At 40.0% G+C, this 26401-nt stretch overlaps 1 protein-coding gene across 1 annotated transcript; it reads right to left on the bottom strand.

The window, feature by feature from the left end:
* Positions 1-422: 422 nt before the first annotated feature.
* Positions 423-11980, bottom strand: LOC139463951 (EGF-like domain-containing protein 2). Its single transcript, XM_071245417.1, has 11 exons — positions 11893-11980; positions 10128-10210; positions 9406-9513; positions 9059-9178; positions 7938-8128; positions 7634-7779; positions 5134-5285; positions 4743-4818; positions 4494-4644; positions 2087-2211; positions 423-1756 (listed from the first exon to the last, which is right to left on the bottom strand). Exons 1-11 carry the CDS (start codon positions 11964-11966, stop codon positions 1588-1590), a joined length of 1395 nt encoding a protein of 464 aa, XP_071101518.1. The 5' UTR covers positions 11967-11980; the 3' UTR covers positions 423-1587.
* Between the last annotated feature and the right edge of the window lie 14421 nt (positions 11981-26401).

The raw sequence follows: 26401 nt of genomic DNA, 5'->3' as shown, positions 1-26401 counted from the left end.
CCCCCCCCCCCCCACACACACACACACACGCGCGCGCGCGCGCGATGTAAGTGCAATAATCTTCAACGCGACATTAAATCCCAGTTGACCTCACCGCACCTCACAATACAGCTCAGGGGTTGGAGTGTGAGAAACATCTTCCGCTTTCTTCACACTTAAATAGATTCACTGAATACGGCATATGTACGGTATTTGCGAGAATTATGAACCCCTGGTGGTCTTTTGTTCCCCAAACCTTATGTGTCGGTTATGAACTCCAGCCCAATACCAAACGAATTATGAAAACCCTTCAATAGTGTACTTATTCCACTTTTTTTATTATACAGATTCATGTTATGAAAGGAGATTCCCTGAACAATGAATGGTTTTATGAACATCTTCCACGTAAATATATTTGTATAGTATATCTTTCCAAAAACAACACAAAATTACATTTTCAACTTTTTATTAAATTCCTCGGCGGATTAAACATTCCTAGTATTTCTACACACAAAATAATAAGTCACACAAGAGTCTTACAATTAGTAACAAAGATAAATGACTGATGTTATTCACCTATGCAGGGAAGGAGAACGAATGATTAAAATATACAACAATATTTAGCTTTGAATGTGATGTACAAATTCATCGACTGTAAATGTATCTTGTGTTATGACATATCTAAATTATATGACTGTTAAAAGTTGTGTGACATTTTCTGACATCTAATCAAGTTTAAAAAAATTAAGATTATGTATTACATAATGAAATGCATAATTGCAGGTTATTACGTAATAAGGACATGAAAATGGATCCGGTCAGTGTGTTACATGGTGTTCAGGGGCAATATCGTTTCGTGGTCTTTTGTTCCCCAAACCTTGTGTGTCGTTTCTGTTGTACTCGAGCCCACTACCACAAGCATCATGAAAACCCTTCAGTGATGAAAATATTATTTGAATAATTCGTCAATGCCAAAGAATAACAACTCTCCATTTTCCGCCGAAACTGATTCATGTTATTTGATTAAATTCCCGGGGAAATCCATTTTTATGAATATCTACCACATACATGTATTTGTATCGATGAATACAAAATGACAGCTTCCAACATTTATTAAATCCCTCGGCTGATTTAACATTTCAGGTACATCCATAGACCAAAATAGCAGTCACAAAAGAGTAAAATACGTTTAAGTAATAAAGATAAATGATGCAGATGTTTATGACCATTGCATCTTGCGCGAACAACTTCTGGCTTTGAATGTGATCTACAAACTCATCTACTGTAAATATGTATCTTTAATTGCGACATATCTAAAAAATAGGACAATTAAAAATTGTGTGACTTTTTCTAATGTCTAATCTTGTTTACAATTTTTTAGAAAAGCTTTGACGTGATTTAACACATACATTTCAACTTTCGTTTTTACGGGACGTTTTCGTCTGTGAATTTACAAGAGGAATCGTAGGCCTTAATCATAAAACTGTCACAATATAGGAGCTAAAGTTGTATTTTTCCTACAACATAAACATAACAAAGGACTTAATAATAATTAATATAACAATGACTTTAGATTCGTCATTGGAAATAGAAACAAAGTCCAACATTTTATCCTTTGGTGTCTGTAACAGGTGCCCGCCTGTTGATGAGACGAAGGCCAAGGAGAAGACACGCTCCAAGGAGGACGAGGACAACGACAGCCAAGCCAATCACTGCGGCTGTTAGATTGATGGTACCAGTCTGCGCAACAGCGTCTTGAACAGCGGTCTTCACTGGAAAGAGGTTATTGTATAGAATATAAATTGAATGAATGAAATCGATATTTTCAGGGTCCTTCGGACTACTATCGCAAATGTATACGGTTTTAATTAAATTTTCTGTTTTTGAATTACGTTCACAAAGAAGTACAAACAAACGATATAATATAAAACGTCAACGCCTGAGAATAATCAGTCTCGATTATCTAGCTTATCTGCCGTCCCGATTCCATTAGGCGTAAAAGACAAAATAGTGGTGAAAACTTTGTGAAGTATGACACCAGGTTTTTCGCCAAAAGGGTAAGCATGTCCTGCTCTACCGGTAGAACTATTAATCCATTTGCCATGCTGATGTTGCAAGTGGGTCGTTGACTGTGATAAATGTGACAAGCGTTTTCTGTTCAGTGGAGTTAGACGAGGGAGCTATTTCTCTCTTCTTACGCCCGAAACCTGCACTTCCATAAGGACACATTTCCTATGAACAAGAATAAAAATGTTAGCCGTGAATCTGTAGTTAAACCGATACACGCGTCGTATATTTTTGTGTTTTTCCGGGAGGATAGGGAAAAAAAGAGACGATTACGCCCGAAACCGGAAGATCCCCAACTTCAAAATGCCTATAAACAAACATATACTCTCTCAAAAAAGAAACGTATTACGAAAATGGTAATTTGATGCAGCAATGTATTGGTACAGGGTGGGCTTTTCAAAAATATTTGTTTTGTTTATGATTTCTCTGGTGTTTTTGTCTTAAAACGTCATATCCAAGTGAAGACTGTAAAATGCCAAGACTGAGCCGCGCCAATCGTCACATCGCCATAGGTCTCCTGGAAGCAGGACAATTTCAACTTACAGTTGCCCGTCGAATAAATGTTCATCAAAGCACGATTTCTCGTCTCTGGGAGAGATATCGGCAGCAGAACTCGGTGGAAGATGGACCTAGAAGTGGAAGTCACTACCGCAGGCAAATACCCGGATTGAGAAGGATATCTGCACAGACTGTCAGGAACAGACTACGAAAGGCAGGTTTAAGAGCAAGAAGACCCTACTTTGGCCCCGTTATGCGTCAGCAGCATCGACGTCATCGCGTTCAATGGTGTACAAACGTTCAGGCCTGGAATTTGGTGAATTGGCGTCGAATCTGGTTCAGCGATGAATCGAGATTTCTGTTGGAACAACGCGATGGAAGAATGCGGGTGTACATACGACGTCATGAACGTTTTGCCGACGCCTGTGACCCCCAGGTGGACAGATTCGGCAGGGGCAGCATGATGATGTGGGGAGCCATATCCTACACTGGAAGTAGTGAGTTGGTGTTGATCCAAGGCAACCTGACAGCGCAACGCTACTGCGATCAACCCATTATCAACCGCCAGAGGGAGCTATTCCAGCAGGATAACGCCAGATCTCATACAACACGTGTCACGAGGGCCTTCCTCCAGAATGAGAACATCAATGTGCTGCCCTGGCTCTCCAGATCACCAGACTTAAACCCGATAGAACATCTATGGGATGCCCTGGACAGACAGGTGCGACAGCGTAACCCACAGCCCCAGACACTCCAGCAACTTGCACATGCACCACAGGCAGAATTGGCTACATTGCAGCAACATCAGATTCAGAGACTAATTCGTTCTATGCCGAGACGATGTCGCGAAGTTCTGAACGCCAATGGTCGTCATACTGACTTCAGCGCCATCAAACGTCGATGTGTGATTCATAAACTGACTTTTTCCAATGTCTCATTAAACAGTGATACCTTGACATTTACTGTGTAAAATTTCTTCGAATTCCATTTGCTATTAACTTGTCCACAGTGTATCAAAATAAAAAGAAATCTGTAGTTAAAATTCTTATATGCGTTTCTTTTTTGAGAGAGTATATGACATAACGTTATCCCTCGATCTGTAGTTTACCCTTTACACTCGTCATGTATTCTTGTATTTATCTGGAAATATGGTGAGGAAATCACGCAATAAAGAAACAGTGCAATGATAAAGAAAAATGTTTTAACTTTATTGAGCTCACGTTTGCGTGTTTGTTTTTCAAGTGATTAACATCATGAGAATCGATCCACGCAATCGGAATACATTGACATGCATCAACCTCGTCGGCGAGCCTGATCACCCGATCCCGTTAGTCGCCTCTTACGACAAGCATAGTCGCCTTTTACAGCAAGCATGGGTTTTGAAGACCTATTCTACACGGAATCTTCACGGGTTAATGAGCTTACGATTTCTGCAGTATGGTTTACTTGTATTGATCACAGGAACAATGTACCAAACAACCTACCAAACAACCTACCAAACAATGTACCAACAATATCAAACAATGTACCAAACAATATCAAACAATGTATCAACAATTTCAAACAAATTATTAATTTTACATTATCTTCGAAGGAGTGAGTAACCGTTGTTTTACGCATATTCAACAGCACGGAGTCCGAATCACGGTGGCATATAAATATTCGAGTGTGGAACAAAGATTTGCGCTATCGGTGTGTATGACACAATGACCCAGTTTACACATCTTAACCACCCCATCGTCTTTAGTCGCTTCACACGACTTTGGACCTCATCTGACCCAGGATCCCGACGGGATAACATTGGTTAAAACAATACGCCATAGAAACGTCAGTCTCGGAATCTGTAAACTTATTTTTTCTGAACATTTTCCGTAATTAATCAACAACCCCCCCCCCCCCCAAAAAAAAAAAAAACGGCAATTTACCATTATATATACATGTATACTCACCGCTGCGCATCCGCCCGTTTGTCTGCAGACAAGAACTGTACACTCGTAAGTGACGGTGACACCTGATGTGAACTTGATAGCTGCTGTTTCAATTATTATTTGACTGCCATTCATTCGCGAGGTGTCTCGAACAAATGTCTTTGCGGGACAACTGCAGTTAAAAAATTCAAGTTTTAGTTCAGTTTTCAGTAATGGAAACTGTCGACAGTAAAGATTAATATGTTTTGATACTGACGATTAAAACCATACCTGTTTGTAATAAATTCAGCTTCCACGGATCCGCCATCTTTGGCTTTGCAAGAGAGGACGCGTATTTCAGCAAAACCTGTTGTAGAACATTTTAGAATCATGGAATTAGTCAATGTGTTTTAGATGTACCTAACCATATCATGTCAGATGGTAGATTCCTCAGATGATAATGTAATAAAACCTCACACAAAGGTTAGTTCCACATATGTTCATAAAGTTACAAAATGAATACACTTCATTTGAGCCTGGTATTGTACATATAGATAACTCCTGACACATAGATATATCTCCGTTACTCAAAGGCTGAGCAGAAAGTTAAATAAACGATATTGTCTCAATGATGCATGAAAATGTGTCTGCTAAAACTGGAATGTAATAAAAAAATATATACCAGAGGTAGTATCAAGTGTGAATTCCAGCTTAACCGTCGAACCGATATCAACTGCGGACCCACTGGTTATTAGTGCTTCAGAACTGTCCTTCATCACCATCGTAACAACATTCCCTGCAGGGTCAGCAACAACTTTTGTTCGAGTCAGTCCACTGAAATCAGTACATTTTAGGAAATATTGAATGCAAATTTCTAACATAACGAGTAATTATCTCTTACAAACAAATGTCCTACTATATTACCATTCACATATGTTATTACCTTTCTTGCGTGCCCGTGTTCATACCGAGTCAAGTCAGGTTTCCAGTGACCAAACCTTGACGTGAAAGCCGATTTATTAGGGTAAGGTGTTTACATGAGCGACCTGGCACAACTGCGTACATCGATGCTCATGCAGTAAACTTCTAAATGGGTACATTGATGAATGCAGCTTCAAGTACTCAATGCCTTCTGCCGAGGGAAGACTTTCAAAAGACTTTGTTTTGTTCGTTTGTTGTTTAATGCCGCACTCAGCTATATTCCAGGTATATGACCATGGTCTGTAAATATTTGGATGACATCGTCACCCAAGGAAGCGAGTCTGGAAATCCCATCACGTCAGTCGCCTTCTTGCGACTGACATCGGCTGCTTGACATCAGTTCTAACCCGGATGGTCACAAGGGGCAAACGACTTTGTGGATAACCGAAAATAATATACTGAACCGCAAAGGAAACGTCACCTTAAGTATCTTTGCATGAAAAAATATCTGGGTAATTTTTCTCAAAGTTTCTAAAATTTAACATTACCTTGTCCAGAAAAATGAAATTTGATGATAAAAAAACAAAGCAGATGACAATAAAACCGATCGCCCAAACGCATCACGGCAATGGCCATGGTAACCCGTTGCAGGTGAGTTCCACGCAAATTGAAATACACATGCGTTCCCCCATTTCTTGCCCTATAAAAATCCACCCTGATCGGATAACATTCATTCGTTATTGAATTGCTACAACATGCCAAGGTTGACAAGAAATCAGCGACACCAAGTCCTTGGACGATTGCAGGCTGGACAGATCGCTTTGTTATTGCTGCGGAAACTGCTCGACAGACCATGCGGACACACCAGCGACACATCAGTGCGGACACCGTGCGTTGACGATTGACGAGCAGACACCCCCACTGTCACAGGCTACACCGAGGACCCATTCTGACACCACGTCATCGCCGGAACCGTCTTCAGTGGGCAACACAGCACCAGCATTGGCGACACGAGCAGTGGAGAGGAGTCGTCTTCTCAGACGAGAGCCGTTACTGTAGCTCAACAGTAGATGACAGAGGGGAGAGTCTGGCGACGCCGTGGGGAACGTTATTCAGATGCTTGTGTTGTTGAGAGAGACTCGTGGGGTGGTCCGAGCATCATGGTGTGGGATGGAATTGGTCTTGCACAGACGGTCGGCCCTGTGGTCTTCCAGAACATCGGTCCAGGGAGAGGGAATGGTGTCACTGCAGCTCGGTACATTAATCAAGTCACACGCCAAAACCACACGCTATACCTCATTTGGCACGTCGCCGCAACCACGAGTTTTAGCATGACAACGCCGGTGCCCAAACTGCGAGAGCAACGTGAGACTTCCTCCAGCAGAATGGCACAAGAACCATGCGGCGGCCTGCCCTCAGTCCCGATTTAAATCCCATTGAGCACCTGTGGGGCGAGATTCAAAGACGGCTGAATGACGTCCGACCAAGGCCTACAACTGCAGCTGAACTGCCTCAGGCGTTCCTCAGAGTGTGGACTCAAGTGCCTACGGCCTTCATCAACCGCCTCATCCAGAACATCGGCCCAGGGACAGGCAATAGTGTCACAGCAGCTCGGTACATTGATCAAGTATTGAGACCACACGCCATGCCGCATTTGGCACGTTGCCGCAACCACGAGTTTCAGCATGTTAACGCCCGTGCCCACACTCCGATAGCAACAGGAGACTTCTTCCAGCAAAATGGCATCAGAACCATGCAGTGGCCTGCCCTCAGTCCCGATTTAAACCGTTTCTTTTGCGGTTCAGTATGTGAATGTGTTTGTACTTAACCTATTTATTGCTAGCATGGAATGTATAAGTGTGAAAATGTCTCATTTTGTGAGTGAACATTATACAACACTGTTTTCGCGACAAGGACAGGAAGCCATTTGGGCAGCAAAACCGAAGCAATTGGTTTACACTCAACATGCATATATCATAACATGTTATAAGTATGAATTCCTAGTAACTTGTAACCATAAGCACACTTGTCAGAATTGTCGCGAATAGATTCACTCACTCGCCCATACTTGTAAAAATAAGAAACTACAGGATCCAATTGATACCCTTGTATCTGGCCATTTAGACTCTTAACTATTTTTAGATAATAGTTGCGAGCCAACTCCGTCCCAGGGTGCGATCGTGACTGATTTGTAACTGGTGACCAGGAGGGTTTTACCTTTCAAGTATGTTAATACGACAAGGACTCGAAATTATACTTACTTTTCTGACACGCTCAAGTCTGCGGTTGTAACCGTCTTCTGCGTATCACCACAGCAGAAGGTGGCCTCAAAATCGAGCCCTGTGAGATACGAGGCTTCATACTGGCAAATCACTATAAAGCACTCAGTGGATATTCCATTCATATCCTGTAATTTAACATTACATACAATAAAACCCTTTGTTTATTGAGAAACATAATAATAATTTATTCAGATGTCATTGCATTACTTCATGACATTGTCATTCATTTCGATGAATCTTACTTTTTTATGTTAGCTTAATTACTAGAACAGTTGTTCCAAACCATAGTTGCTGTCGGCGATCCACAGGTCTGGGATACTTCCAGAAAGTTTCCCGTCCAGCCCGTCGGTGCTGCGGCGGGTCGAGTTGTGGTAAAGCTGCAGGTGTTCTCAAAGCCCTTCAAATAACACTTTGGGGTACCCGGTACAATGACGTTCAGGACGTGGTTCCCAGCACTCGAGCAACTCACATCCACTGCAATTCCACATAAAAGGAATGCGTTAGCGTATTAGTTGTGGGTGTGACATGTCATTTGTGAACAACATCACTTTATCACAACGACCCGCGTCTTTCCTGCCATATTAAGCTGTCAAGTCTTTGTATGAATTAAATACTGATCAAAGCGTCAGGAAGACTCAACGACACTGACTATATGCATGCTATAGAGTGTAATTGAATCAACAGTTGTGGCTTCTCGTGTAAACATGGGTCAGCATCTTCGCGTTTGGAACAGAGGAGTGTCTCCCATGGCGGTGACCTGGTTAAATCCTTTTGGACTCTGTGACCACATAATTCCTAATCTAAAATTATTTTCACCTGGTTTTGCTGCTATATTCTACCTTGGAATATTCATGTTGTGAAGCCTATTGTCGTTAATTTATCGTGCATGAAATTGAAGCCTCAGATATTATCTTATCTCCTTTCCATATATTAAGGAGATATCGTACATAAAGAAAGGAACGTAAACACCTCCCACACTCTATTTCACGCCAGAGAATAACTAGTCTCTGTTATTCACAGAAACAGATTCAATTGGGCGTAAAAGACAAAAGAGCGTTGAACATTATATGAACGGATCACTGTCAATCAGTGACGACAACAGGTGTTCGCGAAACATATTCCTAAGCAGAAGGTGCACTTGTATAACTTAATATAAAGGTAAAGATGAATTATCATTTGGCCTTAACACATACATGTTAAGACTTGTAACAATGACCTTTTTGAAAATACGTATATAGTAAAGGTTGTTCTTGTTCTGTGGTGGAAAAGGGCAAATTGGGATGTGACAACATCGATATCACTGTCATGATCATCCAATGTTCCTTTAACAACATACAGTATAGGTTAACTAGTAAAGATGTTTCCTTCTCAAATGGGAAATACATAAGCGGAAGATGTACTTACATGTTTTGTACTGGCATTTGGGTCCGTAGAATTTCTCTGAGCAAACACATGTGGTCTCATCTGGTAGGCATATAGACCCGGTGTTTTCACAAGCACAAGCAGTGCCAACGGGTGTAGTATCTGAAAGAAAACGTTTCTAATATTGAGACTAATTGGATCGGGTGGTCAGCCTTGTTTGATGCATATCATAGTATCCCAGTTGCGTGGATCGGTTCTCATAATGTCAATCACTCGATTATTTACAGACGGGCGTCATATTGCTGGAATATGGCTGTGTGTTGCGTTAAACAACAAAGACACAAACTTTATTCCGTTGATGATTTCAGAGAACGTTTAAAAACACCTACCTGTTCCACAGTTATAGTTGCCCTTTGTACCTGTACACGTGCAGTCTCCGGTGGGGGCACAGCTGCCGTCAGCTCCACAACCATCACTCGTCCGTAAGCAGTTGAATTCTGAAATTATTAGAATCATGCAATGATTATTTATTATTCATTTTTACCCAAATGGTAGCGTTCAGATGATGGGAGAGGAAAGTAATATGTAACGCAGGCCATAAATCACATTCGTTAATTAAAGCGTTTGACCTGAAGACCAAGGGTCATATTCGCGATGAATCTACATATCCTGGTTACCTAGTGATGCAACTATGCACAGAGAATTCACAAAAGTCTCATCCTTGCGCCACCTCATGTTGGTGAAGCACATTGCCAGAAAATACCATAATGTTAATTGCATGAGAGCGTAACAAAGGTAAAAATGTTGCCCATAAAGGTCGTCTCTTCATCAGAATTGCTTAAATGCCATGTTTCATTGCAGTTATATATAACGTTAACCTACAGTTAATCTTATAGCGATTACTGATAATCAAATTAACATAAGGTCGTCTTTGTTATTATTTTGCCCGTTTTCGGAAGTGGATGTAGTGAGTTCCCTCTGAGAACGTATCGAATACACCCAATGCGTAAACCTTTGAAGTCCGAAGTTACACTGATATAATATAATTTCTCAGATATTCGTATTGTTCAGTGCATTATTTGATTCATGTGTGAGAATATGTAGGAATTACCTGGCGTGGATTGTACTTGTACAAAAGCAATTCCAATGATTCCTAAAAGCTGCAGTAGTCTTGACATCGCGTTGTGATGGTGTCTATATAAAGAGTGAATAATATTGATACAGTTTGCACGTTTATACTGCTGACAAAAAAATGTGCAGGCATTACGATATGACACACAATTCACCAGCCTCCTTCGTTGCACATTTAAGAAAAAAATAAGTTTGGAGAGAGTGCATGACTTGACACGAGTAAGCTAATTGATAGAGGATGGCATGTTCGTACCTTTTATCCCTGATACATTTAAAAGCAAAGTTTGCAATAATTACCGCTATGTTGTATGTCACTATGTCGATAAACATTATATATGGCTGAGTTAATAGTGACTAGTACAGGTGATCCATCAGCTTGAAGTCAGATTGCCTCGTACAGTGTAAGTCGCCTGCGTGTGCGTGCAGGGAGTATCATTTGCCTTGAAAGTTCAAGTTAAGCTAAGACAGATCAATATTATTTTCTATTCACTTTGCATGTAACTTGATAAATACTTTATTAAGATAACATTTAGTTCAAACGATTAATGCCTGCTGTATTAAAATAAAAGTTTAAACATAGTATGACATATTCATAGTTGCACATGTCAACAGTATTCCAGTTATATCACGGCGCGTCTGCTTAATGTGGGAGGAAAGTCCGTAGTTTTGCAGGTCAGACGTTTACCACCATATTGACACCCACAAGCACAGGTATGGTGCTGACAAACCGGGGCGAACCGGGATTCAAATCCACAATCATAAGTTTCTGGCGTGCCAAAGGAACGCAAATCGAATTGTGTAATACTAAAACGCGTGCTTATGTACTGTTGGAACATGTTTCACGAACAAATATTGAAAGCTCTCAACATCCCTTGGCTTATTCAACGACATGGCGTGTGGAGATGATAGATCACGGAGTGGAGCTTATGCATATTCGGATCGTGTAGGTGTCAGCCTATTCACACGCGACAGTATAATTCTAAAAAAGTTATAAATGGCAAGTGATAAATAAAATACTAAACTCGCTCCCGTGTAAAACCAATTTTATGAAACTCGTGAATAGTTGTGGCTTTCGCTCGTCAGATACCAGACCTATACACGCGTTTCATAAAATTGGTATTACACGGGTTCGAGTTTAGTGTTATATATAGATTCAACAGAAATTAGATAAATTGTAGATGTCACATGGTTAAAGCCAATAGGCGCAGATAAATACATGATCTAAGATATGTTTTTATCTGAGATTCCCTTCTATCCAAACACGAAGAGTAGCATTACATATTTTAATGAAAATTAAACAGCCGCCTAAATAATAAAAGGTCTTTATATGTTACGTCATTTTTAGAAATAGAAAACTTAACGCCATAGAATAATCTGCCTCGATTATCTATCGAAACGGACTCCATTGGGCGTAAACTTCTCTTCTTATTTTGTAAAAGCATAAACATTGTGTCTGTGCATTTGGAATATGCTGTATAAATGCTGGTGTTCAAATGTCTATTTGCGTGTACATAATCAATACACGTGCAATGTAGACAACAGCAACCAAAGACATCATTCAAATGATACACAACCTGAAGTTAACATATCTGAAGGAATATTTGATTAGCAGTTTTGAATGTGGTATACACGAGAACCAAGCTTCGTGGAAGTCAACCCCTTCTTGTTGATACATAAATACCCAATGCACAATGGAGCAGTTGACATCGATATACCTTGGTTCCAATCTTAGCAGATACACTTACCTGTTATGTTTCTGATCGTCTTCTAGAAGTGTCAGCATGAGTATACATTCAGGTTGCAGTCGTGTTCTATACATATACTACTGGAGAGGCCACTCCCCAATTCATGTTTCGGGTCGGGTTAATGTCATTTGTGTGTTCTTTAATTTAATACGACCTGTCATTGGCTACTGTCGAGAGGTGTGTCCTGTGCCGTATATCCAATCCTCACCCAACCACCAATCTGAGTCATCTCATTCTATTTTAGGTACCTTTAAATACACCCATTAAACACCATGAACTAACGTCACTGATAAAATATAGATGTCCTCGGTGGGAAACGTTCAGGAGACTGGAGAATTAAAGATGTGTTGTGCAACAGCATCTCACGATATGTTTCATGTTCATGTGTGCTACGATAAAATGTTAAATAAAATCGACCAAACCCTTTACTGATCATTAAAAATTTCGGATGAGGGAAGAGTCCATTGTACGAGTATAATTATATCATTGGCATGTTTTTATGAATCACTATCAAATAGTGATATCAGGTTTTCGCCAAAAGCTGAGCGTATCCGGTCCCTGTAGTGGCATCTGTCACAAACACATGCAAAGTCAAGCCAATTTGAAAAAAAATCTATTCCCCGAGGGTACAGTTTTGAATACCATGAATACTGAAAGTTTATCTTGAATGTTATAACCCTGATAAAACTTCTTTGCGCTAGAGCTTCGAAATCTTAATAAAAAGAGCTTTCTCGATTATATGTCTGTAAGTTGTCAGAAGTAGACACCGAAGGCTGGATCTGCTGGTGCTTTTGAAAAAAATGGAATATTGGAAAGTTGAAATCATCATTATTTCAGTACCAATTGCCGCATGTTTTGAGTTTCATGATAAACATAGTTTCTGTTTATAATCTTAAATTATCACATTCGTTCTTTTCAATACCATTTAATTATAATCAAGTGTCAGAACTCACGTTTACAATATGGAGAGAAAGGTTCGTTTCACATAGGACTACATTGGGCTAAAATGTAAGAACTTATTGAGTTGAGGTTTAACGTTAACGTTGATCTCAACAGATCATGTGCTGATTGACGGTTAGTCAGATTACCCAGGAGAAAATTCTGAAGTGACGCAGGTCGAAGACGTCAGCAAATTTAATAAAACCTCTGAACAATACATTCATCAATTTGGTCGCACTGACCACTGGGCATTGCGGGTCCACTGGGCCACATTGACTTCTGTTTTTGTGAGGTCCATTTGGCCACACTGACTACTATTGTTTGTGAGCTCCACTAGGCCACACTGACTAAAGTTGTTTGTGATCTCCACTGGGGCACACTGGCTACTTTGTTTGTGAGGTCCACTGGGACACACTGGCTACTGTTGTGTGAGATGCACTGGGTCACACTGACTGCTATTGTGTGTGAGATGCACAGGGTCACACTGACTCACCTATTGTTTGTGAGCTCCACTGGGTCACACTGACTACAGATGTGTGAGAGATGCACTGGGTCACACTGACTACAGATGTGTGAGAGATGCACTGGGTCACACTAAAAACCGTCGTTTGTGAGGTCCACTTAATCTTCTATTAAAAGATACTTATAGGTACACAAATACATCGATACTGTTTGTGATGAAATTCGTGATTATTTTAACTGAGATGAAAGTTTTATGAAATGTTAATATCAATGGAAAAACAAACAAATTATTGTAAGTTATAGATCAATGGTTAAAATGCACACGTACTATCAAGTAACCACAACAATGTGTAAGCTGTACAACAAAATCCTCCTGTCCATAAGTGGAACAATCAGATGTCACTATTTAAACGACTTCATTTTGCTATAATTAAGTACGTACATGATATATATTGTAAGCTCACCATACTGTTAGTGGAACGTTGTCTGTCGCCCCGTTGCCCGGTTTTCCGTATATCGTAAACTTATACACACAGGTTACAAAAGTGAAAATAAGCAACGTCGGTCTCGGAGAGTAGTTGGCTGGGTAACCGCGTTCAGCAGTTTGAATTTTTAGGGTTTCGTTCCCGCCTCACACTTTACCAAAAAGGCCTGGATGCGTCTGAGGCTGAATCTTATATTAATCATTTGCCATGATGTCCTCTACATATTCCGGGTCATACCATGGATGGAACAGCTGTGTCAAAACTACAAGCTTTGCGAAGACGGTAATAAAATGATCGAGCTTAATCATCATGTCGCTTAAGCTACTGTATTTGTGCCAAAGCTTGGCATCCACTGACAATGTGTTGGACAGTCTCATTAATTTCATTACATAATCTACATTTCATCATTACATTTTGATGCAAAATCACGCATTGACGGTTTCGAGTGGGAAGTGACTGGTCCTGAGCAGGAAACTTCTGTTTCACTTTTCAGGCCAGCCGACTTCATCCATGCGAAGGACTCTGCAGGATTGCTGATCTTCTCAACACACTTTACATCAACTCGATGCAGTGGTCGTTAGGAGAGCCTTCCCTTAAGAAACCGACCTGTGCCGTTTTGACATGGCACTTTGCTTGGTTAACACTCATTTCCGTACCGTCCTGCAGCTCAGAAGCATCAACAGAATCAACACTGACACTCAGATTATATCCTTAGTCCTTGGCTCGTTTAAGAAAATTATGGAATGTATTGTTTTCATCATGAGTCTTGACATTGATCATCAGACAAATTTCCTCTGAAACTTCAAGGCCCATGCAGCTCAGACTCTGTGTGATGAGTGTCTCGAAAGAATATTCACGTAATTCCCACCCGATGCCATTAAATCTGGCTGCCTTGCCGGCTGTATTGATATGCCGCAAGTCTGTATGCAGAACAATAAGGTTGTTGTTATATTTTGATTTTTTAACCTTTGACAAGCTTTTCAAAACCCTAGTTCTTCTAAGGTTACGGTATTTTTATGTCTCCTTTGGGACTATTAGGCCGGTGGAGTTGACACATTGTATGTGTGATGATTTCGCCCAATTTCCTTATTCAGATCCTAACTTTAAATATGGTCAATATCTTTCCTCCAATAGTCCATTTACAGGTAAACTAATCACAGAAGCACAGACCTAATCTCACTCTCTCATTCCTGAATACACAACAGGATTTAGGACAATTTGTCAAAAACTAAACCAAATGGCTTCTGAATTTTACTATAAAAGAACATTATGTGATAGTCTGGACTTTCTCGTAGATAACGCCTATATGTGGAATTTGGGGTTATAATATGTAGGCATGGGGACATCCGTGCTCCGCTTCTTGCTGATCTGTTACATTATGCTAAAAATCGGAATTTCTGCAGGGATTGCTGAAATCAATACACTTGAATTTGACCAAGAAATTTAACCAACGCTTCGGGGATATCGATCATCTGATATTATTCAAAACAAGTTTCTCTTGGTTATGAAAAAGATTTTGTTTTGTAATAAACCCATTGAATTCTGGTCAGGTTGATTTGGAGATATACATAATATATTTTCAACGTTACCTGAAGGTTGGAAGACGATTGAGTTTGGCGCAGCAATCCGTATTATTACATCCTATTCCTGTAGGCCTTTTGTGTTTTCAGTTTAACCAACTGCTGATATATTTTCAAAAGCAAATAGCCACAAATTCATTTTGAAATACATATTTTTCGTAATTTGTATGCCTGGAAATGTACATATTAAGGTCAGTTTCGCAGCCCAAAACGTGCCCAATACGTATAGATATCCAGTAAATATTTATCAGTCCCACTTATGTAACAATGCTGTACAACCCATTTTCACTGACTCTTAAAGGGGCGCTGATATATAGCAATTCCCAGGGACTGGTTGTTGCCTTGATTATTCTGTTTTCCCCGTAAGTACCTGGATGATACAGCAGAATTCTAGACTAGTTCGCGACCTGAGCTGCGCAATTCGTAAGCGCAATTGTTACTTTTATTGATAGTATAAGGGCGCATGGTCACACTGATCAACAAAATGAAATACAGTTTTGGAAATAATAAGGAAATGTCGAACATAAAAATGACCCAGTATATGACGTAAAGCGCAAATTTGCAGGTAGCAGGTGGCTCTACGAACATAATCTTTCTTTCGTTTGTATTATATGTAAAGTGATTCATCTGTATGATTGCCTCTTTATGGCAAAATGGCACGCCGAGCGTGTTTGCTAATAACAACCTAGATAACTCTTTTAATTCACTTTTAACGTCATAATGGCACGCTCGGGTTGGTGATTGATAATAGCCTAGATGACGCCTGTGCATGATCAAAAGGAACCGACGTAAGAGGTGGTGTCCAGTTTTTTTCCCATTGCAGATTATTTTTCTTTAAAAATCCGACTAATTTGCCCATAACATTTTATTCGGTTTAGAAGACAGACACACCTACATTGTTCACAATGCTGCGCATATGCATCTCTAAAACGTGTCTAAAATGTTGTTTACTTGAGTAGGCTGTTAAACATCCGTATTGTACAAAGAAATAACCAACAATGAACATATTTTAATATGTGTGGGAATGTTGTGTCAGTTTCGATTTCAAGGTTTGTCAGTTGATAGCGTTACGTGTGGGTTTAAATGTAAACATAATCACAGTTTAAGTACTATTAGAACGAGTGACTAACAACACAACATAATAGAATAATTAGAAAAATACCATTCAAACTGCATGTATCCTCCAAAAGCAATCACAATTTATTTGTAGCTAATTATAATAGCATTTGATTGTTTGTTATTGAACGCACTATTCCAGCTATATGACGGCGCTCTGTAAATAATGGAGTCTGGGCCAGAAAATCCAGTGATTGGCATCATGAGCATCGAGCAAGTCAGCGAGCCTGACCACCCGATCTTACGACAAGCATTGTCGCCCTTTGCCGCAAGCATGGATTGCTGAAGACCTATTCTACCCCGGATTTTCAAAGTTGGAAAACACGGAAGAAGGGACATAACTTGACTTGACTAGTACCTCTGAGATAAGATGCAAACTTCAATAGTTTCTAAGAAAATCTGTCCCCATGTCACGTAGTCTGCACAAAGTTGGAAAACACGGAAGTAGGGCCAAAACTCTATGAAAACATAATTGACAAGACCAAGTTTCGGATTCGTCTTGACAGTATCTCATAGCTAAGCATGCAAACTTTCATTCATGAAACTTCAGTAGTGTCATGCAGTATACACTCAGATGGAAAGCAAGAAAGAAGGGCTATACATCTGCTTGCTTGCTTGTCTTGCTGTTTAACGCCGCACGCAGCAATATTCTAACTCCGGATCTTCACGGGTCGCCATAACTTTGGAAAACAATAAATGAGGGGACCGATTTTGACAAGCATCTCTTAGATAAGCATGCAAACTATCATTCAGTAGTTTCTGATACAACTTATCAAACGGGTTTCTTAATTAATTGCATTCTTGTTTATAGACTAGAAAGTTTGTGTCAGATTTCTTAAGTTTAGTTAATGTCAGGTCGACATTTAGCCTCATCATTTGCCAAGTAGGCGATGTCAAAAGTTGGAAGGGAGCTATATCTTGAAGGTTATTTTTAGCAGCAGAAATTGCATATTTGTTTGTTATTCCAAGGGGTGGAATAGATATTTTTTCTTATCGTAAATATCTTCGTAAAAAGGATTTGATACTGTATTAAAAGCTGGATTTGACTGATTAGAATCTAATTTGGTGATGTTTTGTGAGGATAATTTCAGACGGCGTTGTTTAAGGGATGACTCATCCGCCTCCACGTACAGACCATGAATGGGAGATGTCAGAAAGGCTCCAAATCAAACCCCAGGCATTGATGATGGTTCGTACCTAGTTTTTTTTGTAAATTACTTTTACATGCTCCACCATAGAAGATGGAGCCATAATCAAGTTTTGAACGGATCAGTGATCTCTATAAGTGTAAGAGGGTTGTCTGTGTTTCAATATCAAGTAATACGTGATGCCTTCGCTAGTTTACTCGGTAGCCATCATTTTTACAAGCCCAAATGTGCGGGGATCAGTTATTGTGCTAGGCAGTAAGAGTGATAGGGACCAGTCATTACAGGATATTGCAACATCCATTCTTCTTTAAGAAGTCCGTGAGTCCATAGGATACTTTGGTACACACTCAAAGATACTATGTTACAACTTTTCTGGCATCGAAGTCAGTTTACTTTAAATTGAAGAAACATTTAGGGTAGCATTCAGAATAAAGCTACTAAATTATGAGGGCTTTATAACTGTAAGTGAATCAAGTTAGTGTCCATGACCTTCCTGGTCTGTAAACATTTACTCACATTAACATAATAGAATAACTGAGGGATTCAGCATATAATTGTTGAACTCGAGCACAAACTATACTCTACACAGTAAAGTCTTTGAAATGTTAGGGCAAATTCACTGAACGGCCACCTCTGTTGGCAGTCGGTGGTATAGTCATGTGCTTGCTTCATGATGGTCGTCAGTCTTCATCGGTGTCATCGGTGTGGAGTCAGACGAGAAGTAAATGGTAGGACTAGAGCATGTTACAAATCACTTCGCGGCATCCCGTACAAACCAATCTGAGCTCAGCACAAATCGATCTCAATACTTTCAAGTGATTACAGTAAAGAAGTCACCGCCAATGCAATCACCCCCGACTGCTAATCCGCTCTGTGCATTTGACCATAAAGTCTACACACATACTTGTTCTGGTTTTTTTTGTAGTGTATCTAATATACTACACACAGGAACACACACACACACACACACACACACACACACACACACACACACACACACACACACACACACACACACACACACACACACACACACACACACACACACAGTGCTTCACTCATCACGGAAATCGTTTGTCTCTTTTCCTCATTTTAATAGTGTAAATATTGTGTTGGAATAAGGATGAATATTTTCCACTGTCTGGGAAATGTCGCCTGAAGATACTTGGATACTGAAATAGCATATATTGAGTACATTAGGCGTCTGCTACGTCATGCTTTTCAAGAACTAATAACCTGAGAACTAAATCTAACAATATAGCTTATCTCATTCACAAACAATCTTTGCGCACTTTGAAGCTGGGGTCCCAGGCAGTGTATTGTGTAGTAATTAAAGACTGTGAGTTCAGATTGTTTCATAACCTGAGCCTTATCACCATCTCATTAGTAATCTAATATGATCTCTATTTTTAAGAAGGAGTTAGCGCCTCCTCTCCCCAAAAATCACATACAAATGTCGATCAAATGGATAGCTCGTATGTTTGTGCTTAAGTCACTTGGGCATTGTGTAGCTTCATAAACTGTTCATAAGAAACATGTCAGACAGCTTTGATATCATTGATGTCTTATGAGATGATGTAAACATTAAGGGAAATGAGCTCAAGTAAATACAGAAACAGGGGGTCTAAACTTGCCACAGTGTTAAGCCCGAAAGTCTATGAAGGATTTAAATTGTGATTAAGGAAGTAGAGGGTCGTGAGAGAACAAGATAACAAATCTTAACAAAACCTACCTGCCAAACAAGTGCTAGTTCGTTAGTATCCGTTATCCTAACAACTGCATGATTCCCAATTAGATTAGAAAGTCACAAACTCACCCCTCAGATCTTTGTTTACTGAATACACCTTGACCAATGTTCAGTGATATAACTTATTAAGATATTGAAGCTACATGACCGCCCATAGTTTCGAGGAAATATCCGGGCTACACTTCATGGTTTCGTGCTCAACAAATATTTATGGATGCATATGATGCCTCATCTTGATGTACTTTAATAATAAATGCAATTCGACAAAAAAGATGTACAGATGCCTCGACAACATATTTCACACATGAATGAGTTCAACCTTGGCAGTCAACTAGTACAGCTAAACATGGCTTTTAATGCTCATGTGTGTCAGGTTGCCCTAACCTCGCCGTCACATCTGTACACAAAACAAGTGCATTGTCTAAACTAGGCTACATATGCATTTCTTCAGCCGTTTCAATAATGCAGTGCGCTGTCACAGCATGCTGTGCAGGTCTGTACAGCACAATGTATTGTAATAGTAATTGGTCGATCCTTCATAAATCATATTTTTGCCATTCATTTCACACATGCCTCGGTAGAATTGAGGTAGGGGAAGGACTTCTGGTCAGTTAACAAGGTATTCAGATATCCAGAAATTCGTTTATCATTACAGCATTTTAGAAAAAGCGAGATTCGACTGTATAGCGCGTGATACATGACAAAACATATGTGTTGGGACCTGATTCGCACTTGCTGAAGAGATACCAATGGACCCTGATCATAATACATTGGTTGCTTATATATATATATATGTATCCACGTCACACACACCAAGAACAAGTACACTTATTTGAATATTACTAATATTACATGGATGTAACTGAGCAGTCAGTGAGATCTTTGCTTTTGCGCTAAATCAGCAACATTAACCCTTTCACGTATATTACAACTTTATAAGTTAACTTTCCTTTCCAGAAATACCATAGAATGGTGACAGAGATGAAGTTCTACCCCAAGAGATGTGTCTTTGACTAAAATCTGCTTTTTTATTTTGATTTCAAGTGAAAGCCTTCACCTGGAAGGAATTTATATTTGTATTATTTCAATTTTTCTTTTCATAAATATCACTCTGAATTTTGGCTTTTGAAATAGAATGTCGCAGAAATAACTCCTGTTGGACCCTTAGACTTGCAAGAATACTTTAATCATTGGCCGAAACCTGCCCCATTTGTGCTTCCTGCTTTGTCAGACCGTACCCATACTTTTGAATTTTTCAAAAGCTTTAAAAGGGTTAAAGCTATTTTTGGAAGTATAAAAAAGGTTGATTGGTAACTACCACAGAAGTAGCAAATGGAGTTATGTCCGATGAAATTCTCTGTTTTGACTTTTGCCATACGTTTCCCCGGTTTTTCAGGTTCAACAACTAACTTGCCTTTGAATGTGTTTGTTCCACCGGTGGTGCAGGATACTCTCACCTTTTTGCAAACACCTGTTATCCCCACTGTTTCATAGTAGTTTATACACGTAAGTATGTATAAGTTGAAACTAAATATTCAGATGTATCATCAAATGGATTCACATCTATAGATTAGTATTATATTCACCTAAATATCACTTTATAGTGTCTCAGATCGCTTTACTTAAAGAAAACAAGGGGCTCAAAGTGAAGCCCTTTTCCCTCTACATTCTCAACATAGTCTCTGTCAGAAGTGTTTGGCTTGTGTTTGGTCCGACTTGGCCCGGGCGGTCAAAATCTACTTAAACCTCAGATGTATCATCAAATGTGTTTACGTCTATAGATTAGTATTAAATCTACCTATATACCACTTTATAATGTCTCAGATCGCTGTACTTAAAGAAAACAAGGGGCTCAAAGTGAAGCCCTTTTCCCTCCACAATCTCAACATGGTCTCTATCAGAAGTGTTTCGCTTGTGTTTGGTCCGACTTGGCCCGGGCGGTCAAAATCTACTTTAAACACACAGATGTATCTTCAAATGTGTTTACGTCTATAGATTAGTATTAAATCTACCTATATACCACTTTATAATGTCACGGTACATCGTACTGAAAGAAAAAAAGGGGCTCAAAGTCAAGCATTTTTACTGTATTTTTTTAAGAAAATCAATGTCAGAAGTGTTCGGTCCGACTTGGCCCAGGCTGTCAAAATCAACTTAAACCTCAGATGTATCATCAAATGGATTTATATCTATAGATTAGTATTATATCCACCTAAATATCACTTTATAGTGTCTCAGATCGCTGTACTTAAAGAAAACAAGGGGCTCAAAGCGAAGCCCTTTTCCCTCTACATTCTTAACATAGTCTCTGTCAGAAGTGTTTGGCTTGTGTTTGGTCCGACTTGGCCCGGGCGGTCAAAATCTACTTTAAACACACAGATGTATCTTCAAATGTGTTTACGTCTATAGATTAGTATTAAATCTACCTATATACCACTTTATAATATCACGGTACATCGTACTGAAAGAAAAAAAGGGGCTCAAAGTCAAGCATTTTACTGTATTTTCTTAGGAAAATCTTTGTCAGAAGTGTTCGGTCCGACTTGGCCCAGGCTGTCAAAATCAACTTAAACCTCAGATGTATCATCAAATGGATTTATATCTATAGATTAGTATTATATCCACCTAAATACCACTTTATAGCGTTTTACCACTGTGCGTAAATATACTGACCCGCAAAAGAAACGTCACCGTGGATAGATATATATTTGTCCAAACACTGTAAACATACTTTGAGATGGATTAACAAGATGTAACTTGGCAAAACTGGTCATCAAAGTTGAAAATTCTGAAAGTGAAACACAACACTAGTCTCTGAGAAAATGTCATCACAAGTCAGTATCTCGTGTGTCCGCCATGTGCATTGATGGCCGCCGTGCAACGCCGATACATAGAATGGATGAGGCGGTTGATGAAGGCCATAGGCACTTGAGCCCACACTCTGAGGAACGCCTGACGCAGTTCAGCTGCAGTTGTCGGCCTTAATCGGACGTGATTCAGCCGTCCCACATGTGCTCAATGGGATTTAAATCGGGACTAAGGGCAGGCCACTGCATGGTTCTGATGCCATTCTGTTCCTTTCGCAGTGTGGGCACGGGCGTTATCATGCTGAAACTCCTGGTTGCGGCAACGTGCCAAATGAGGTATGGCGTGTGGTCTCAAGACTTGATCAATATACCGAGCTGCTGTGACACCACTGCCTCTCCCTAGACCGATGTTCTGGAAGGTCACAGAGCCGACCCTCTGTGGAAGACCAATTCCACCCCACACCATGATGCTCGGACCACCCCACGAGTCAACAACACAAGCATCCGAATAACGTTCGCCAGACTCTCCCTCTGTCATCTGCTGTTGAGATACAGTAACGGCTCTCGTCTGAGAAGAGGACTCTTCTCCACTGATGATGCTGTGTTGCCCACTGAAGACGTGGTGTCAGAATGGGTCCTCGGTGAAGCCTGTGACAGTGGGGGTGTCTGCTCGTCAATCGTCAACGCACGGTTTCCGCACTAATGTGTCGCTTGTGGGTCCCATGGTCTGTCGAGCAGTTTCCGCAGGAGTAACAAAGCGATCTGTCCAGCTTGCAATCGTCCAAGGGCTGGGTGTCGCTGATTTCTTGTCAGTCTTGGCATGTGGTAGCAATTCAATAACGAATAAATGTTATCCGATCTGGGTGGATTTTTATAGGGCAAGAAATGGGGGAACGCATGGGAGAACGCATGTGCATTTCAATTTGAGTGAGTGAGTGAGTGAGTGAGTTGGGTTTAACGCCGCTTTTAACAGTATTCCAGTTATATCACGGCGTGTCAGCTTAATGTGGGAGGAAAGCCCGAAGTGATGCAGATCTTAGACGTTTACCACTTCGGTGAAACCCACGAGCACGGGTATGGTGCTGACAAACCTAGAAACATAATCGGGGTGAACCGGGATTCGAACCCACAATCATAGGTTCCTGGCGTGCCCAAGGGACGCAACTCTGCACAGCGAATCGCGGCGCCTTAGACGACTGGGCCACCCGTGCCCCCCATTTCAATTTGAGCGGAACTCACCTGCAACGGGTTACCATGGCCGTTGCCGTGATGCGTTTGAGTGATCGGTTTTATTGTCATCTGCATTGTTTTTTATCATCAAATTTCATTTTTCTGGACAAGGTAATGTTAAATTTTAGAAACTTTAACAAACATTACCCAGATATTTAAATGACAACTTTTCATGCAATGTAACTTGCATTGGGGTGACGTTTCTTTTGCGGTTCTGGATACATGTCTCTTTCGTATTGACGGCAAACACGCAGACAATTTGCTTTTTGGGATGACATTTATAGGTATCGGCTATCTGTCTGGTATTTATTTATTTCGACAAACGTCAGACGAACATTGTCTGGGGTTGTATGTGAAATCAGCTTCAATGACTGGTGTAGGTTTCGTTATCAATGTCAGTCAAAGCACGAAAGAATTATAACATTGTTGCAAAACTACAATCAGCAATAGTCATGATTTTCTTTTAGTTTGGGGACGACATATTGGTAGTAACAGTGATAATAAAACATTGGAGCAAGGGTCCAATGACGTTTTTGACATCTTCGTAGAAAGAGCATGCTCAATTGTACCTCAAAAGTTGTGAAATGCAGACGCCAGATCTGGTGCTGCCGGAGTATTGTCCGACATAAAGGGAAAATTGACAACTGGAAGGTTGAAGTCATCAATCTTATCATACAACCCAACGTTTTACCACTTCGCGTAAATACATGTCTCTTTCGTATTGACAGCAAACACCCAGACAATTTGCTATTTGGGATGACATTTAAAATCGTACCTTCGACGGCTGATTTTACGAGAGCTTTGAATCTTTCTTGGTTCAGTTGATGTAACCAGTGACTGCAGGAAGACTAAAGGTATGGGCTATCTGTCTGTAATTTATTCATTTCGACATAGGTCAGACGAACATTGTCTGGGGTTGTATGTGAAAACAGCTTCAATGACTGGTGTACATTTCGTTACCAATGTCAGTCACAGTTACGTTTGGGGACGACATAATATGTCCATAACTGAAGGAAAATAGAAGATACGATTTGGAGTATTCTTTATGACTTGATAAATTGAAATTATACACGATACATATCTATACCATATTAAGTACACCTAGAACATCGGTAGATGGAGAGGGTAATACCTCTTACCAAGTTCATTATGCATAGGTCATCGGTAACAATGCACGGGGGAGAGTCTAAAGAACATTACATGTAGATAATTGGTAATGAGGGCTGGGGGGACGCATGTATCAAAAGTTTTTTACACATAGATCAGTGATAATGATAGAGGGGAGGATATTACCAAGCTCATTACAAATAAATCATCGATATTGATAGTTGGGAGATAGTATGTCTGGAAATCACTGCATGTAGATAATCGGTAATGACAGTGTAGATTATATGTACCAAATGCATAACATACAGATCATCGATAATGACAGAGGGTTGGATATGTTCTAAGATACATCATATTTGGGCCATCAGTAATTATAAAATTGGAAGGGTGTGAACCAAGTACAATACATATCGATCATCGGTAATGATAGAGGGTAGGACTTGTACCAAAATACATTTTTATATATATGCCATAGGTAATTATAAAAAAATGTAAGGGTCGGGATCAAGCACATTACATACACCTATCGGTAATGATAGATGGGGGAGGGTATCAAATACAGTTAATTAGAAGAGCCATGTGATTAACTGGCGTATGAATAGCACCATATACTTATACACGTAGTAGCATAAGATGATACATCATTACAACTATTTGGTTATTTAAGTAAAATAGCATAATCACGATTTGTCACGAAGGTCAGTAGAATGTATGGGGTTGAATGAAGCGTGTATAAAATTCTTATGCTAAGTTCATGAATGATGCCAATGCCCGAATGTCACCTGATTTATCACATTCAATAAGTGATTCCGGGTTGGTAAAGGTCCCCAGCAACCTGTGCTTAATTATTGGAAGAGGCAACGGAGGCAACGGAGAGGCAACGTTGCTATGAAGCATGAATACGTAGTCGAATCCTCGGAATATGCTATATGGTTTCTCGCTTCCCATGAAATATGAAATGTACATGAATATATTGGTATCATATATATCCCACCAGAGGGTTCGCCATATTACTCTGACGAAACATTTCCAAAACTACCTAGTGAAATCTCGTGTAAATTATCAGTAGATTGCGACAATAGTATGCTTATCATTGGTAATTTCAATGTAAGGACACGTACTTTCTCAGATTTATTACAACAAACTCCACCTCTATCAACGTAGATATAGTCCCCAATGACATTGTTGTCTATATGAATGGTGTTGAGGTGGTGCATCCCCTATTGGCCTACGTCCCATATGGCCTAAAGAAACAGAAATGACCTTTCCCATTTGGCCTACCACAGATTATTTTAAACAACCTACACCCCTATTGACAAAAATGGTTTGGTTTGAGCTTAATTAGCTCTTGTTATTTCACACAGGCTTCTTCTGTGAAGTTGATTAATGTAACTATCTCACAATTAATTAATCTTTTTTTATGTTCATAAGGATTGTATATAACTGGCTTCTTTGATCTCATACCATATATTGCCCAAATTGAATCGGATCCTATGCCTCAAATCTACAATGAAGAAATCAACAACCTTGCCCCAGCAGAAGCTGCACAATGTCCTCCCTTTGTTAGTACGAAGAGTGGATAGTACAGACAACGCAGAAAAAACAACACCAGCATTGTGTACCTCGATGGTCAACTGTCCAGACTCCGAGACAGACACCAGCTAGGAGAAATATCTTCCTTTGCATTAGCAGATGCTGTAGGAATCCTTATCAAATTACATTAAAAAGATTCTGTTACCTGAGAACAATGGTTCAATATCAAGGACCTCGAATCTTCTATTGTTGGGAAAACATTAGCGCGCGCTACGGCATAATCAACCAAGCTTACTCCTTTACATGTAACTTTGCCAACTCCTTTGTCATGTCCAACTCGGCCATTGACAATGTA

This window comes from Haliotis cracherodii, unplaced genomic scaffold, assembly GCF_022045235.1.
Source record: "Haliotis cracherodii isolate W230 unplaced genomic scaffold, xgHalCrac1.p SCAF_16, whole genome shotgun sequence".
NCBI lineage: Eukaryota > Metazoa > Mollusca > Gastropoda > Lepetellida > Haliotidae > Haliotis > Haliotis cracherodii.
The sequence above is the reverse complement of the archived record's forward strand: the minus strand, read 5'-3'. Positions and strand labels throughout refer to the sequence as shown.

Coding starts and splice junctions, on each gene's coding strand:
- LOC139463951 (XM_071245417.1), bottom strand. CDS start 11,966: ATGTATAGAACACGACTGCAACCTGAATGTATACTCATGCTGACACTT. Junction 7,780..7,937: donor GATCGCCGACAGCAACTATG/GTTTGGAACAAC, acceptor GTTAAATTACAG/GATATGAATGGAATATCCAC. Junction 5,286..7,633: donor GACTTGAGCGTGTCAGAAAA/GTAAGTATAATT, acceptor TACTGATTTCAG/TGGACTGACTCGAACAAAAG.